This window comes from Rhipicephalus sanguineus, chromosome 1 (assembly GCF_013339695.2).
Source record: "Rhipicephalus sanguineus isolate Rsan-2018 chromosome 1, BIME_Rsan_1.4, whole genome shotgun sequence".
Classification (NCBI taxonomy): domain Eukaryota; kingdom Metazoa; phylum Arthropoda; class Arachnida; order Ixodida; family Ixodidae; genus Rhipicephalus; species Rhipicephalus sanguineus.
In genome coordinates, this window is record NC_051176.1 from 249,828,042 (window position 1) to 249,845,690 (window position 17,649).

Below are 17,649 nucleotides of genomic sequence, written 5' to 3' on the forward strand. Positions count from 1 at the left end.
AGCATATCCACGTCATTCTGAGAGGGATAATGCTCGGGCAGGTTTTGGGACACCACAGTTTCCGTGGCGAGCAGTCTGAACGGTCCCTCACTCTCAATGCGGGCTAATGGCAAACACACACTTTCATTTTCAACTACTTGCCATGCACACGGGCGTTCCCCTGTGGTCACCTCATTTGTCAAAGAGTACGGATGTACACTATCAAACGTTGCGGCAGAGTCCCGCGGTACGTTTTCCTCAACTAATTCCTGAATGGGGGGTTTCAATTGTTCCAGATCATTGTCGCTGCTGTCCCCAAAACAGAGAGCATTCCTAGGCTTGCGGCAGCCGATTGCGATGTGACCTAGCTCTTTGCAACGGTGGCATACAACCGGCTTCCTAGCCTTAAACGCCTTTTCTTTCTTTCGATCTTCTGAGTGGCTCACTGTAGACGTGGACTTAGCAGGACTGCCTTTCTTTTTCTTATCTGAGGGTGCTATCTCGTTATTCGGGTTACTTGATGCCTGATAAAGTGCTAAAGCCAATCGCCTTTTCTCATTTATCCTGTCTTCTTCAGCCCATCTTTTTTTCTTCTCAACTTCCTCCCAGCACTCCTCAATTTCATCATCCTCCGCCCCGCATTCCTGAATAGCCTTAATCAGCTGTGACTCTCTCTCTTCTCTCCCAACCTTAATTCCCAGCTCTTCACACAGTAGTAAGAGGTCTGGTCTCTCTAGCTTCTTTACCAACTCCATGGTCTTCACGAGTGAGGACTTTCTACCCGCCGTGACGTTAGGTAGCGAACAAGCGAAGCCTAGACGCACGGTAAAACACTGCCAGTTTTAGAACATGAAAACTAAAATGGTGAATAGCTGTGACGTATGGTAGCGGTATAACGAAGCCTATACGCACAGAAGATTACACACAGATTTAGAAAACTTCAAAAGCTAAAACCTGGCAAAACTCAAAGAAAGTCAAGCACTCACCATATCGTTGAGGCCCGAGTCAAGCATGGGTCATCCCGTTGCTGCTAACCAGTTGATGTGTTCCAGTTGTCAGCAGCATCACACCGCTGCCATCCAGTTGATGTAGACGGGGGTCTGCCCATAGGACCGGAGCCAGCCAGAGACCCGGGGAGATGTCGAGCAGAGGAGCCCGCAGCTGTTAACAGTAACGTTTATTTACAGGTAGCGTGTTGCTACATGATGGGGTTAGCATCGTGAGAGCTTGAGAGAACTTGTGAGAGCTTGTCGGGAGCGCATCGGCGCTCGCATTTTATGTCCTGGCCTTCCCAGGGTTCCCTGTAGGAAAAAACAATGGAGGCCAGGACAGTCCAATGAAAATTTCCATCTTCACCTCCGCCCCGAAAAGGGGAAGGTGAAACGCCGCCTCCTTCCCAACCCACGAAAGGAGAAAGAGGCACATCCAGTTCGTCCCATGGCGAGGGAAAAACACTGCCCACCGCGCACACACGGCACAGCACGAAGACGTTGAGTCTTACGTGGAAGTCAATTTCGTAGTCTGTTGCAATGATGGTTATGCGCGAGGCAGACCACGAATTGTGGAAACAGCGGCAACAAGGCGCCACGGAGAACGTGGGAAATGCATCCGCAGACAGTTCCCAGACGCTGGGTCCTTTGTCCGGGGCACCTTGACGACAAAGCAAGCCGCCTCGACGGCCAACAACTCTTCCTAATCTGTCAGTCGGTCAGGCGTGCCCAAAGGGTTTTACGAGGGGCGCAGACAACCTGAGAATATTAGACGAACGACCTTCGTGTTGTCGCCGCTCTTGGGGCATCTCTGGAACCGCTGACCCGGAAGAAATCAGGGTAGTCTTAGCCGCAACGTCTCGTGCGTCAAAGCGGCGCCAAGCCAGGCAGGCCGATCATAACAACGTCTTGCATCGCATAAAATAAACCTCCACTAGGAAGTCAGCAGTTGATTTGTCTCTCTATCTCTCTCTCTCGCATTTCCCATTTTTTACGCTGTTTTTATTCTGAATTAAGGGTGTGTATGAATGAAATATCAGACATTTGCATTAGTACCTCTGAAATAACTAAGCTGAATAGCAGGTGTACTATGACCAAAAGCAAAAGAAAAATCTTTTGCATGAATTTTTTGATGACCTCTATGTGGCTTTAGTTCCATATGTATAATGCAGTATTAACCTTGTGTAACATTTCAAAACTTTGTAATGTGGAGGTTTGAAGGAAGAGGTACATTTGGGGGGGGGGGGGTGTTGAAGAAGCAAAAATATACCTTATAAGCAAAATTTCAAATTACTAGTTTTAAGCTTTTCAGCTTAGGTATAGACCCATTGCAGGCACCGTACAAGTTTCAAAAGCCCAGCGATGTGTCTGATTTCTCCAATTGCAGCTCATCAGTGCTTTTTTCAGTCTTATGTAACCTTCAAAGCTTACCAATACTACAGTAGACTCTCGATAATTCAAACTTGAGGGGACCTCAGGATTTTATTTGAATTATCAGAGGTTCGAATTATAAGAAGTTCTAATAAATATGACTCAGAGCAACACACCAACTAACACTGCGATGTTTATAGTTTCTCAGTGCCGTAGCAACGTCATAGACAGCTCTGCATGATTGCCAGTAAAATTTTTAGACTTCAGCGATAATACTGGTACTCGTAATAATACAAGGCGCGCACGGTTCTGTAATTAAGGGACGAAATGTGTTGCATCCCAGGACAGTTGCTAGCTCCTTCTAATTCTTAGGATGCTTTCTCGCATGGCATACTGCGGAAAAAGTGACTTTAAGAAACGTTTGGCACACGATAGACCAAGGCCAGAACATACAGTCTTTTTTTTTCTTGGTCAGCACGCGATTATTGGTGCGCAAGGTTCAGCTAGTTCGGCCATTTTGAAGGTAGGCAATCAGCTTTATTTGCGCCTGTTAGTAACAGAAAAATGTGAATGTTCAGCTAGAAGCAACAAACGCAGCAGATATTTCCAGACATGGACAAGCAAAACGTTTGAATTAACCAAATTTGTCCAGTGAGGCAGTTTGAATTAAGCAGCTTTAATATACATTGAAAACATAGTGGGCCAATTAAAAATTTAAGATTTGTTTGAATTAACGGAAAGTTTGAATTATCGGAGGTTGAATTACCAAGAGTCTACTGTATAGAGCAAATAGTTGCAAGTATTGCAGAGCTTGATTTCATTACAATTGGATGCCATTGATGTGCATCTTCCTTGTGATACAATGGTGAATGATGTAGGTACTCTATCTCAACGTTGCTCTATGAACTAGTTTGGTGTGACACTCCTGAAGACTTGTGCACACCATGTATTGAAATGTTATGGAAGTGTTCAGTCATCTAGGAGCTAGAAAAATGAAACAAGCAGCACAATGCCTCTCATCACATCATAATTTAACAACAGCCAGCTATGTTTCTTCAGGTTAACATACTAACGGTGTTTTTGTTTCTGTTAGTATTTTATTGACATTTTTCGTCATTGGTGTCATGTTTGCTTATGGAAGAATTGGCATCTGTCTGTGCATGTCAAGTGGCAGTGAGCCTGTAGTTCTGCAGCTCGTCATTTTCCTTATTTGAATGGCTGAAAATGACATGCAGGTGCCAGTGGAAGCTGCTGTGGAAGAGGAAACTGAGGAAGGTGCAGTAAGCCTGATACAGCATATGGTGGAGCAAGGGGCTCTGACAGCAGGCCAGGAGGTTACGCTGCAGACACTGGATGCTGATGGCCTCTTAACAACACTGAGCCCTGAGGCAATTATTGTGCGTGAGCAGGATGGCCAGCCACTACTGCTGGGCACCCAGGGTTCCTACCTCATTCAGTATGTGCAACAGGAGCCCGATGGCCTTGTCCTCCAGCAAGGACCCCACGAGCAGGTCCAACAAGAGATCATCGTTGAGCTCACACCATGATCTCCAAATGCAAAGATTGTGCGTGCTACCATTATTCGTGCCAATACGATATCATAGTTCACTCAACTAGATAGGCATCGATACAAGCTAACTTCGCCTCACCCTACCTAACATAACCTCACCAATACTCTTCCTGTGCTACCTGCAGTCATGTGAGAGAATTTGCAAGCATTCTTCAGGATGTTTTCACGATATCACCTGCTCCTCACCACAGAAACAGATTGTTATCTGGAGAATGTGAAGTGTGTCTATGGCACAGGATCAACGAAGGTTGCCAGAGTGTGTCACCAAAAAACTGCCATACAAACTTAAAATGTAGCCCAAAAGTATCCAAACACAAGAATGCTATATGACAAATGTAGCCAAAATGATAGCTAAATATATTTAAATTTGTGTAGGGCTCACTGAACTTTTTATATTTTTGCAAGAATACAGTAAAGCTCGTTAATTCAGATTTCACGGGACCAGAAAAAAATGTCTGTTACATCAATACAGTTTCATTTTCTTGATGACTATGTAAATTCTGCACTTATTTTGCATAATGGCAGTGTACAAGCCGCAATTTCCTGTCATACTGCGACTTCGTTCACTTTGCGAGCATGGTGGACTCCCGTGCTTAATTAGCCCAAAAAAGTGCTTTGCAACCCTCCCTTATTACGTATACCGTTGCCGCCACCACCACCACATGCACGTGACAATAGTTCTTTCGCAGGTAAAATGGCCGGCTACTGATTAGTTTGTCCATCGCGATGTAGCAAATGAGTTTTATGCCAGAATGCTGACAGTGGCTGAAAGCTGTTCATCTTCAACAGCTTCCACCATGTTTGAGTTTTGTGACAGTGCGCGTGCATTGCATCAAGTTAAGACGAAGCTGCTGTGTGCCGGATCCACATGTGGACAAAACTGTGGTCACTAATTGAAGAAGATAGCAATGCAGACAGCGGCACCTTTTTTCGGTTGTCTGCGAACGGCGTTTTCGCTCTTTAGCGTCGCACATTTGCGGCGCTTCGCGCTCGGCGCGCTATGAGAATTGCCCGAATGAACCGGGTTGCGGCCAAATACGACCGAATTAATGAGAGTTTGATGCCATTAAACAATGCATATGCTGGCCGGGACCAGGGAACATCTCCAAAATCCAATTTTCCGAATTAACTAAGGTTGAATTAACGAGCTTTTACTGTAATATGCCATTTTTGTCCAGATACCTTGTTCTCGCATAGGCAGTAACCTTTTTTTTTTTACATCAATGGCCGCATTGAGCCCAGAACTCTGACGATTCAACCATTCCTTTTAATATGTATAGCTTTAGTGGAGTATTTCATGCATGAAACAGCACCAGTATATTTGCATTTACTAGCGAACAACTTGACTGTGATATCCGACTCTTTGCATTTTTGCGCAGCTGATGGTTGTGTTCGAGTTGCTTTTGAGTGCCGAAAAACAAACAGATAGGTGAAGTCCACTGGCAGAGTAAAGAATATGGTTTCAGTTTTGCATCTTTAAAATTATTCATGAAGTTAGCCAGATTGGCTGTCCTGTAGTGTGCGGAGTATAGTATGTATGGGGGTGGTGATGCAGAAATGTCCGTACAGTGATAGCATGTTTAGGAACTTGAGCTGTTCAAAATTAATATAGTAGTGCCATATGCAGTGCTACTGTGTTTCTCACAGCACCAGAGTTGCTTTGGAAGAATAAACCACATCAATCAATAATTTACTCTTTTCCCCACTAATCTACTTTAAGTACTCTAGTATTGGTGCAGGTTGACCCTTGTTACAATAAGCACTTTAACAGAGCAGTTTTTTTTTTACCCTATATTTATTTAGGATCTGTCTATTTGTTACCAGAATCCAGCAAAGTAGCCTTCTGTTTTGGTACCAATATAACAAAGCTCTTTCGAGTTGTGTGCACATTCTGGGTGCCATATAGTAACACAGTGTAATCCACTTATAATGATGCTGACAAAACTGGAAAATTTGATCGCTATATCTGGACCAGCAAAAAATAAAATAAAGAACATACCCATGTTTCCCCATGCATGTAGGCTTACTTACTCACGTACAATAAGTAAACCCAGGCGGACAATGCCAGTAATGGTAACGAACACTGAACACTTTATTAAAGGCCGCCTAAATAGGCATAAAATTATTTAAACAAGCTGAAAAAGTCTGAAATTCTCTCTGAAAAACAAAACAAAAAAAACTCTTGGTTGGAGCATCAAAGTGTCTATTCATCATGGAAGAAAGTAAGGCGTGTGGACATATACACAAGAGAAGAGAACCAGACAGCACATCGTGTCTGCACACTTCACCTTCTTTCACAATGAATTCCTGCCTACTGGCTCAAATTTAATTGTTCAAAGTGTCTTGTTTTTATTCATGCTCGGAGTGCGAAAAATATTTCAGAAATGTGTTTTCAACAAATAGGTGCCTGAAGGATACATTTTTCCTGGGTATACAAGGCTCTTTCTAGTAAAATAAAAAGGTTCACGACACCATGATGCTGTGTTGTATAGCTGCTGATTTATTATGTCTTTCTGATCTTCTTTTCCTTTTTTTTTTCTTTTTTCAGTTTGCGAATGCCTGTGAAAAAGACAAGGCCAAAGAATGCTGCAAGCATGAAGCCCAGTGCAGTTTCTGCTTCATGATGTTCTGTCAGATACGTGTACATGTGCACATAAAGTGTTTCCACCGGACTAGGCAAATGTGGAATTAGTAAAACTCTGGCAGTTTTTCTTGTTAGAGGGAAAGATATATATATATCTGTCGTAGTGTAAATATTAAGCCCGAGTTTCACCAACCAAGAGCAGTCTCAAGAATTAAAGTGCTGCTGTAATGTTCCTTTGTCTGTTTCCTTTTTCTATCATAAGGCCTGTCTGTCGTTATCTATCATAGATAACACAGAAGTCTTGAAAATGCAATTTATAAGTAGCCCAGCCATGTTGTCTTGAGCTGCACGTATGTTTTCTTAAGAGAAATCTTTAATTAAAGGGACCCTGCAACACTTTTTCAAGTAATCACCAAATGACTTTATTAAGAGCTTATTGCCTCACGAATCGACTGCTGCAAAAATTTTTAGGATCTATCAAGTACGAGCGTAGTTACAGGGATTTGTCGCATGCTTTAAGAGCTTTCTCTCTCCTTTCATACTAGCTAGCACATTGAAAGCCATGCAAGGGAGGGGGAGGGGGGGCATGACTAGGGGTCAAGAAGATCAGCACACGTCATGACCTTATTAAGCACTTTTTTCCTTCGAATGCGCGACTTACTTTCAGTGTGATCGCGAGCGTGCGTGCGGCCACGGGGCGGCCGCGGTAACCAATGCAGCTCACAATGCTCAAATCTGCCAATGGCCATGGACTTTGGTTTTATGGCACGGTCGTTTGGGTTTATGGCATCATTTGTCGAGAGAAGAGGAACCGATTTCTAGCTGACTCTGAGAATTTATTGTAAATTCCAGGCTACTTGCTGTGCTATAATGTTTGGCTCACGTGTCCTCAGGAGCCTCAACTAATGATCGGCAGTGTTTTCTGACTATGCTGAAAAAGTGTTGCAGGGGCCCCTTTAGAGCTCTAGTTTAAATACATGAGAACAGCGTTTTTTTTATATGATCACACCAATTCCGACATTTAAAAACAATATGTTAGACTCTAGTGACTGTAGGAAGCATATTATTTATTTAGGCCATGATTCAAATCAAATTACTGAAAATTACAGAATTTAAAAAAACAACTACATGAAGTTTATAACTAACTCAGCAGCTATAAAAATGTGTCTGTAAACTACACCTAATAATGCATTTAATGTTGACAGAATTGATGTATAATAAACACCACTATGGAATGTACCACTAGTTTGTAAGCAAGATTTTTATAAATTAGAGCTGTGCGAATAGCAAAATTTTGAGTGCGAAGCGAATTCGAATATTGAAGTGTGAGTGCGAATTGAATTGAATATTTTTCAAATATTTCTCGAATATTTCTAGAATATTTTTCGAGTATTTTGAAGCGAAATTGCAGAAAAAAAAGTTAGAGAGGATTCCTAAGCATATTCTTATAAGATAGCAACATGAGAGAGAGAGAGAAATAACTTTATTGGGTCCAGCGGTTTGGGGAACAGGTCCCCGCCTAAACAGCGGCCAGTAGCCCTTGGGTCCTGGCGGCGTTTTCGGCCAGCTGGACGGCCCAGAAAGTGTTTCTTTTCGCTAGGTTGATGAAGCACTGGCGGGGTGGTGTTTCATAGTTGTCTTATCAAGAATGAGGCAATGTAGAGGCCAAATTCTATTTATGTACATGACATGATGCAACCGAAGCTTTGCCGACAACACTTTACACGTGATAGGCAAACATGCCATTTCCTCAGCCTCTCCTCCTCTCTCAACTACTGTGGAAGCCCAACTAATGTGGTGGACAAGGGTGTGCTCCCTTCAAGTCCAGAGTTCCAAATCTGCCTAGTAGGCGTCGATATACAAGAGCATCTGAAATTTTGGATGCTAAAAAGCTTCGGCTTCCAATTTTCCGGACTTCCTGCCAAAATTTCAGGTCCAAAACAGCACTGAGCCCCCACCTCTGCCACATCTTTCATCTCCATGTTGCAACCAGCGTTTTCTTGGGTTAGTACATTTGCGACCATAGCAGAGCTTGAAAGGCAGCTTTGCCGCCATATCGCGGTGTGATGAGGTGAAGCATATCGAAAATCTAGGGACCACTTCCAATCGGACTTTGACTCTGTCTTGGCAAAGTTCGACCGTAACGGAGCTTGAAAGGCAGCTTTGCCGCAATACGAGAGTGTAATGAGGTAAAGCATATTGAAAATATGAAGGGGTCACTTTTAATCGGACGTTGACTGTATTTGTTTTTGGGAACTTCGAATAGTAAAATTCCAGTGCGAATCGAATCTAATAGCAAACACTATTCGAAAAATATTCGAAATTTCGAGTATTCGCAGACCCCTATTATAAATCCTTCATCTGTAACAATTTTATGTAAACTGCTGTAGTTTCAAGTGGTCTTGAAATTTTCCAGCAGATGTATTAATTTACAGAACTGCGATATCTGTTTCGGTGAACAATTGTGAATTTGTAAGCTTAAAGGCACTCGGCTTAAATTATGGTGTGAATGATTCAGCTTATATGTAGCCTAACTGCTTATGCAATTTCAAAAAACTGTTTAAGGGACTGTTTAATGCTTTTATAACTTACCAATTTTCAGAAACCTTTCTTAGAAAACTCTGCCTAAATCAAAAGTCTGATCCCTGTAGTTGCTAGAATTTTAGCTTATTAACGGCAATAAATTTAGTTTAGATCTGTCAAGTGGTTGTCTCATCAAAGCATCTCGCATGTGCTTGAAATCGAGAATTTGAATTATGCTTGAACAAAAACTTCTTAAAAGGGCCTTGCGACACTTGAAATACAAAACAGTGCTGACCTGCAGTCAAGGCTCTCATGAACACGAGTGCCAAATAATATTACACTACCTATAGCAAGCAACTTACAATTTCGTGTGAAAAATGGCCAAAGGTTAGGCATGTGGGAATAGTAAATTTTATGTTTGAAGCGAATAGTGATTTGGTCAAATAATTTCAATTTAGAATCGAATACAAATAATATATGTCACATATTATTAAAAAATGAGCATGTTTGTCATGACCCAACTAACCTGCACAATATTTTACTGCGATAGCAATTATATGGACAGTCTCGACGGGTTTTTGCCGTCGCCGTCATGTCCCTCTCGTATGAAGTCCAAATTGATAAGATCCCCCCGCGCATCATATGTTCTACCCCGGATAAAAGTGCACGAGCGGGGGTGACGAATGCAGCCGAAGCAGTGATCAAACGAGCCGGCCCATTTCCGTTGCTCGGAGGGTGCATGCAATAACATCACCCTGCTCGGAAGGCCTGCCGTCGAGGCAGACAAGAAACGCCACGCCCTTCTTTAACGAGCATGAAAAGAAAAGAAGCATGCACCCTCTGTCGCTCGGAGTTTGCATTCGCTCGGAGGGGGGGGGGGGAGGTGTCGCGCGAGCAGCGCAACTTTGAATCTAAGGGCACGGTTGGGATTGCTGGCGCGTGCGCTATCTTGACAGCCATCACAGCGGGCGTCTCGTATACCCTTCTACGTGCTGCGCTCTCAACACGAAGTGACTATGCGGAGAGCATCTCTCCCTGGAGCGGCCGTATTCTCTTACACCACCGTTTTGTAGTTACGCGAGATCGGATACAAAACAGTTAGCTGCCAGCCTCACTTCGTATAACACTACAATTTGTTGCTATCGCATTCATTGCTTCGCCTTTGCAGTGAAACTGATTTTGGTTCAAAGGGAAGTGGAAGCAACTGATTTGTAGCAGGATATGACTTTCGGTAGAATGCAAGTGATAACCTGTAAAATATGTTGCGCTTAAAATTTACTATATTTAGAGCATATAAGCCGGTATAACAAGCTTTAAAAAATGAATCGATTTGAGGGTAATGTTCATTTAACCTTGAAGTGGGGCTTTGCAGCAGTGTATTTCCCCTGGATTGGTGTATTCACGGTATAACATCCCCCACTGCTGTGAAACCACCTTTACAGGGTGGTTTATTTATGTCTATTCATTCATTTGGAATACTTCGAAATTTAGAATAATTCGTGTTGAAGCGAATTCGAATACTGTAATATTCATTCGAATATTCAAAGTGCTCGAATATTCGCACGTGCCTACCAAGGACCACTTGCTCTCTCCTTTGCAATATTGTCTCAGCGAGCAGGTGCACATCTGTATGCTATGTGGTGTACGTACCACTGCTGCCCACAGGATGCTACCATGTGCTGGCACTGCGCAAATCTTCGAAGTAGCGGCCAATATGGTCAAGGAAAAAGAAGAGAAAATGCTCAAGGTTCAAGTTGCGTGGCAATGGCACGTTTCCCCGTTGGCATGTCCCCGTGTAGATTTCAATGCGTACGTGGTGCCAAAAGGGGAAAGTGCTCGTTTAGTGCAATATCTTTGCTTATAATTGATGGATTGGAAACTTTTTTTTGGACAACTTAGGACATGATGCAGGGCCTCTGTAATGGAATGCAGGTGGCAAGTTTTTAAGAGATGATTTCTTTTTCCTCTTTTGTAGTTTCCTCTTGGAGACCATAATAACAGCCAGTGTGTAAATGACCATGTTTACAATATAATTTAACATCACGCAGTTCCAGATTTCGAAATTTCTGCCAGCAGGCATGGATAACCGCAGCGATTTAAATCACGAGCACTCAATGTCATGGAGGCCACGTGAACCACCAAGACATTGATGACGAACTCGTCAGTCAGCTAAATTTCACAGATTCACTTGGTGAGCCCAGGACCATAAACAGATTCACTGTTGCATTTGCCCGTCATGTTTCAACACACCACCTGAAAGTGTGACCACAATCGGCGTGTTTATATAATGCTGTTTAGCTCTGAAAAATGGCATTTTCATTATGCTTATTACAAGTAGTCCAGAGAAGGGAGCCACGTTGCGTCTCTAGTTTGTACCTTTCATCCATGTTAAGGCAACAGGGAGACATTTAGGTGAGCGTAAAGGCTTGTACTAAATCGATCTCAATAGCAGTCATACACTCCAGATGTCACCAGGTGTTGTCAGCACCTTAACAGCATCTAGCAACAGTCATCTGCAGCATACTTTGTAAATGCATCCTCTGTAAGCACGTAAAGTCTGTGCTACAGTCACAGCCTTTAAAATTGGTGCCTATACTCCTTGAATAAGAAATGAGAGAATACAAACTGCCTTATCAGCCTGCATATAACAAGGAAAACTGAAGTTTACTGCTAACGACTCAAATTAACGCTAGACGTTATTCACAAAAGTTGGAACACGAGAACAGATGCAAATTGTATCTAGCAGTTAAAATGCAGTCCCATCTTTTGTTGTATGCAGTACAAAGATGGCTTATTTCTTTTTGTCTTGGAACAGAGACTGGAAAATGCCTTAAATTTTGGCTTTCCTTTCTCACCCTCACGTTGAAGAACTTGCCCATTCACCCGCAGTCTCAACACAATTCTGTTCTCGTCTTCACTCGCCTGTGACCTTGCATTGGAAAGGGTTACCATATTCCTCTCACATTCAGTTACAACTTCAAGTGAACAAGAAGAATGTTCTGTGAACTGTTGCAGCAGGGGGTACAGGTTTATGTTATTGGAGGCTGTGCTGCACCCCGGCATCCCGTCTTTGCCAGGCTGTTTGCCTATTATGCCTTCCCCATGCCTCTCCCAGCTGTCAATCTTCTTTCACTTTGGCTCGTGAGTAATGTGTAAGGGATCCTTTGGACTTGAGCTTATTTCGTGAGCAGACCCATTGGTCATTGCAAGAATACACGGCACAACCGCAGGAACTTTTCCCTAAGCAGCATGTTACATGGACCCATCTTACAGCGACATGCTATCAGCTACCATTCCGCATTTTTGCTCTTGGTGTGGGAGCCTCTTTCCTTTCTCAGGACTGCACGATTGTGCAGTGTTGGGGTGCCACGGTAAGTTAATAAACCAGCTTCTGATGACCAGTGAGCTTACAGCGAATGTACCATTACACACGTTGAGCACAGGCATCCAGTAGCACACTAAATTACGTGCGAGGCGATGCTCGACAAGGCCCAAACACTTGCTAAGCTTGAAACCAAAGTGGTATGTACTCCTGTGATATACTAGAACCCCACTTCACAACAGGAATATGCTACTCTATAATTGGCAGGGTGTCAAAATGTTTCAGCACCATCTGCAAGTAATAGTGCCCTTCCTGGAACTGAAGTTTGTGCAGGAAATAGTCCTAAAGAACAGTGATTCCTGGAGAAGCTAAGAACATGTTTTTGTGGTCGCAAAAAGAGCTCACACTATAGTAGTAACTAGACCCCTGGTGGATGGTTGCCATCAGCTGGGTCTGTTGTCTTTGTCGTTTTATATGCTCCCCCTGGCATGGTGCTAGTAATATGTATATGATAGATTCCTCCCTCTACTAGAGTACAATATGTAGTCGCTTGTCACCCTTAGTCTGTCTGGCACTCACAAGTTCACAACCGAAATCGTTACACTGCACAGTGCTTGCATAAGGGGTCGTCTTTAGATCACTGCATTGTGGCTGCATCAATGCAGCATCTTGTTGGCAACTTGTCGCTTTTCATCCCTCTTATACTATTCTGACCTGCCAGCACTTCTGTCGATTCTATTTCTACAATGCTTGTTTCCCTTGAAGTAAACTCGTGAATCTATAGAAAGGTGCGATGACCTCTCGGTTTTCAGCTTTAGAGCTCCAGTGTCGGTTTTGTCTTCTTTGCTTTTCTGCTCCTCCAGCACAGCACTCATACATGGCACTGGCTGGGGACAGTGTATGCCAACTGTCCTGGCTTTCAGTGGAACAGCAACTGCCAGACAAGTAGGCTCAGCTACTGGTTGTGCCAAAGATGGTACAACTGATCAATTCAATATAACCACACTTGAACAGCACTGCAACAACATTGCTTCTTCACAACTGTACTCTAGCACCACTGTAAATGCTCAAGGTATCGTAATAGTAATTATTGAGGTTAAACGTCCCAAAACCCAGTATGATTATAAGAAATGCCATAGCGGAGGACTCCAGAAATTTCGACCACCTGGGGTTCTTTAACGTACACCTAAATCTAAGTACACAAGCCTCAAGCATTTTCGCCTATGTTGAAAATGCGGCCGCCGCAGCTGGGGTTCAATCCCGCGACCTTCGGGGTCAGCAGTTGAGCACCATAACCACTAGACCACCACGGTGGGTACAAGGCATTGTCGGGAGGCTCTTCGGTAGAAATGGGAGACTGCAGATGAACGTACATTATGGCATTGAGGTAGAGTGCCCAAGAGCATTGTCAGCCAAACTGGTTAAAACCCGCTGACAATGCAAAGTTGCACGTTACCTCTTCTTTTTGGTAGAAGTGTGTGAATATTAAAGTCTTTCGAATAGAAATCAAATACGAATACCTAGCTTCAGTATAGAATCGAATAATCAAGACACGGGCTTCTTTCACTCAAACTTTTTCAAACTTTTATTTTAACATATTGCCATATGGACAACAGTACACTAGTAAGCTATTAACACAGAATGTGTGTTGATAGCTTACTATCAACACACATTCTGTGTGTTGATAGTAAGCACACATAGTAAACACACATACAGGGTGTTTTTTTAGACAATACAGATTTTTTATAAAAATCCTATGACAGTAAGGCTCTTGTCGTTTTCGCACACACACTCCACGTTGAGTTGGAAAAACTTCGCCGCAGTTAAAATGACACTGCTACCACTAATTAACAAAAACTCGTTAACTTTTTAAATTGTTGACCTGAGGGCCGGTGTTTATAATAAAAAGTTGTAGTGCATACCAATTTATGGCATACCTATTTTTTACAAATCACAAAAGTTGCACACAGTTCTGAGATATTCTTCATTGAATGTCAAGGGCAAAATCGAAACTGGTCGTGCAAAGCACGCACGAAGTGCGACTGTTCTGCTACGTCAGACCGGAACTGCCCGTCACAAGGGAGCGACGAAATTTGAATCAAGGCGCGCCGCAGCCGTATGTTTTCGTGAAAAGCTGCAAGTAATCTCACTTGTGCCCGCGCATCGCCTTATTTTCGAGTGTAGTGTTTGGTGCTTATCCATTTCTTTCGAACTGTGCACAAGAAAACCACGATATCAACCTTCTCTTTCTCTAGTAAGCATACATAAAACTCAGGGGCTGCCACTTCGGTGCTTCGTCTTGCAGACATGCGAAATAGTTATTCGCGCCTCTTTATAGTTTAAGAAACACATAAGCACCACCCATCACACACTAACATTAAGCTGTCTACTTGTGTATTTCAGAATGTTTGCCGATTTTTTTTGCCAGATTCTGCTTCTGCGCGCTTTCATTCGAATTTCGTCACTTCCCTGTCACGTGTCGTCCCGGTGTTACACCACACTTTGCGCGTGCCAGGCGCGATCAGTTTCAATTTCACCCGTGAAATTCGATGATGAATACCTCAAACTATGTGCAACTTTGTGATTTCTAAAAAATGGGTGTGCCATAAATTGGCACGCACTTCAACTTTCTAATACAAACACCTGCCCTCAAGTTAATAGGGAGTTTTAGCTTGTAACGTATACTTCTTTACGTTACCGTGTTACCGGATACCGGATGGAATCTGCGCATGCGCGAACCTTTACGGAACGTAAAGGTTTACGGAACGTAAACTACTCGCCGGATAGGCTTTACGTTTACGGCCCTATCTCGCAAATCCACCTTCGTTCGGGCTACTCGCGATATCCGCTTTGCGGAGACTCCAGCCGCCGAGTCAAAATAAGCCGAAGTGTGAGCGCCACTTACGATCACCTTATTTCAGCCGGATTACCGAGCCTAGAGCGACCTAGAATACCGAATCCGCAAACGTGAAAAGCCTAAAGACGCTGACAGGCTGGATAGGTGGCGCCATCTAGTGGGGCCATGGTGTACCAGGCGAGCACAAAATTGTTATTGCAGAAACATTGGGCATTCTACTCCTAATGTAAATGCCTTGCAGCGGCATTATTACGAATGAGTTGCCTTTTTATTCATTTTTTCCCCTCGAGAACACTAAGCAAAAACAAACGTGTGCATGATTGTGGTTGGGTGAAGCGTCACAAGATGTCGACACCATCGCCCGGTAACCTGGTATTGCTACACACCTTCGCTTATACCGGGATACTGCACATGCTAAAAACCTCTCTTATGATTTTGCCGCAGCGTAATTCAATATTATCTAAATTAAATGCAGTTTAAATGCTGTTATCATCACCACTTAGTGGTTTGCGCAAACGTAAAGGTTTACGTACGTACATAAAGGTTTACGTTTGGGCAGCTAAAAAACTGTACTAAAACTCGAGTTCCGGTAAAACGGTAAACGTAATCCGGTAACGGTAACGTAAAGAAGTATACGTTACAAGCTAAAACTCCCTAATAATTAAACAGTTAATTAACGAGTTTTGTTAATTAGTGGCAACAGTGTCATTTTATCTGCGGCAAAGCTTTTCCGCCTAGACATAGAGTTCATCTGCGCAAACTGCAAGAGGCTTACTGTCATAGGATTTTTAAAAAAGATCTGTACTGTCTTAAAAAAAAAACACTGTATGTAGAGCAATGGACAAAAGAAATGCAAACAAGAAATTATGAAGTAGAATAAGTGGTGGGTGACAACGTGAGAGCACTATCTCGAATTGCTAATTATGTGCTTTCCATAGATAGTTCAGGCCTCAAAATAAGTGTGCAAACCGAAACAATGCTGACACGCATACTTGCAGTCACAAAAAAAAAAAAAGCATTTTGGATAACTTTGCCTTATTCATAGTTCAATTGTCCATGACTGTAGTTGCTGGGAAGTCTATGTACGGTTCAACAGTACAGCAAGCCTACATGCAATGGATGATTTTAGTTTGTTGTCAGTGGTTGGACCGTGTCACTACGTCAAATGCAAGGTCTGCTGCTGCTTCGCAGTGCACCTATAAGCTCACTATTTTGCCAGCATCACTACTGCCTGTGCCAGGCCCGTTGGTGAAGGGTGCTAGTGTGCCTGCAGCTTACATCTACCCACTTTAAAGTGGAATAACTGTTTATCCAACTGGTGAAAACGGAAGCAAGCTCTCGACAATGCATTACCGCTACATCAAAAAAGAAAAGAAAAAATTTGTCTTACATATGAATCGTACCTTGGCCATGAGCCTGAACCTAGCATGACACCACATAACTTGAACAGAGCTTTTTAGGAAGCATTTATTGCAAGAAACTTCGCATATGTCAGATGGTGCATCTCGAATGGTGCTGCTTCATTGAAATGGGGTACATATGCTACTGCGTGGAGCCAACTGTGTGCAGTGTGTTGCCTACTAGGCTTGCTATTACTCTGCTGGGACGCTTGCTGTGCCATGCGCTTGCCTTCGGCGTGGGAGTGTGTGTGCTGCGAGGTTTCATCGTGCCCATACTGCTCCTCACTGTTCACGGATGTGATGGGTAGCTTGTCGGGCTAATGCAACGACGGTGAGCTGCATTTGTTTATGCAAAGCACTGCTCATTGGCGTCAGTCGCACACAAAAAAGTGGCAGAAAGTGTTGGCGTAGCATATTTGGGTTCTGGCCTATTAAATGCGTGCAGTACACTAGCTTACACTAGCACCAACAGCACTAAGCCACATGTGCTGCCAGGCAGATAGCTGAAGATGCTTATCGTGATAGGGTTGTTGGTGACAGCTTGATGACAAGTCGGTATTCGTCAATGGCCACCATCACACTGTATTTCTGGTGCTTTTCCATATAGCCTATAGGCATTGCCACAATTTTTAAAAAAGTTGAAGATCAGAAGTGTTTTTTAGGTAAGATATTTGGATTGAATAGTATTCCATCTTTTAGCATTATTCAAGTCACGTCAAATATGCAGTTTTCAAATTGAATACGAATACGTATATTACACAAGTAACATATCATTGGAATTTGAAAACTCTAATGTTCTCACACCTCTACTTCTTGGGCTAAGTAAATAAAACTGTTGTAGCGTAAGTTTTACAAGCACATAACGTATCAAACTACAGAGTAAACTGCTCACAGTACTACTATGTAACCTCACATCACTTGGTAACTAACTGTAGTGGTAGCTGGAAAAGCTTCTGGCACTTGTCAAGGTTATTCCACTCACAAGCACCACACCTGCTCCCAGTATGGAAGCAAGAATGACACAAGCAGAACAGAACACTAGATGCATAAGACA

The 17,649-nt window shown here is 43.0% G+C and overlaps 1 protein-coding gene across 2 annotated transcripts in view; it reads left to right on the forward strand.

The window, feature by feature from the left end:
• LOC119377260 (zinc finger protein ZFAT) overlaps window positions 1-6,734 on the forward strand; it is a 48,031-nt gene extending 41,297 nt beyond the window's left edge. The window contains exons 20-21 of one of the 2 annotated variants that reach the window (XM_037646825.2): window positions 3,575-3,904; window positions 6,458-6,734. In XM_037646825.2, the coding sequence (XP_037502753.1) occupies window positions 3,575-3,886 (312 nt within the window). In that variant the 3' untranslated portion in view covers window positions 3,887-3,904; window positions 6,458-6,734. The remainder of the gene's footprint in view (window positions 1-3,574; window positions 3,905-6,457) is intronic. The other variant, XM_037646813.2, reaches the window with a different exon arrangement.
• Window positions 6,735-17,649: the final 10,915 nt, after the last annotated feature.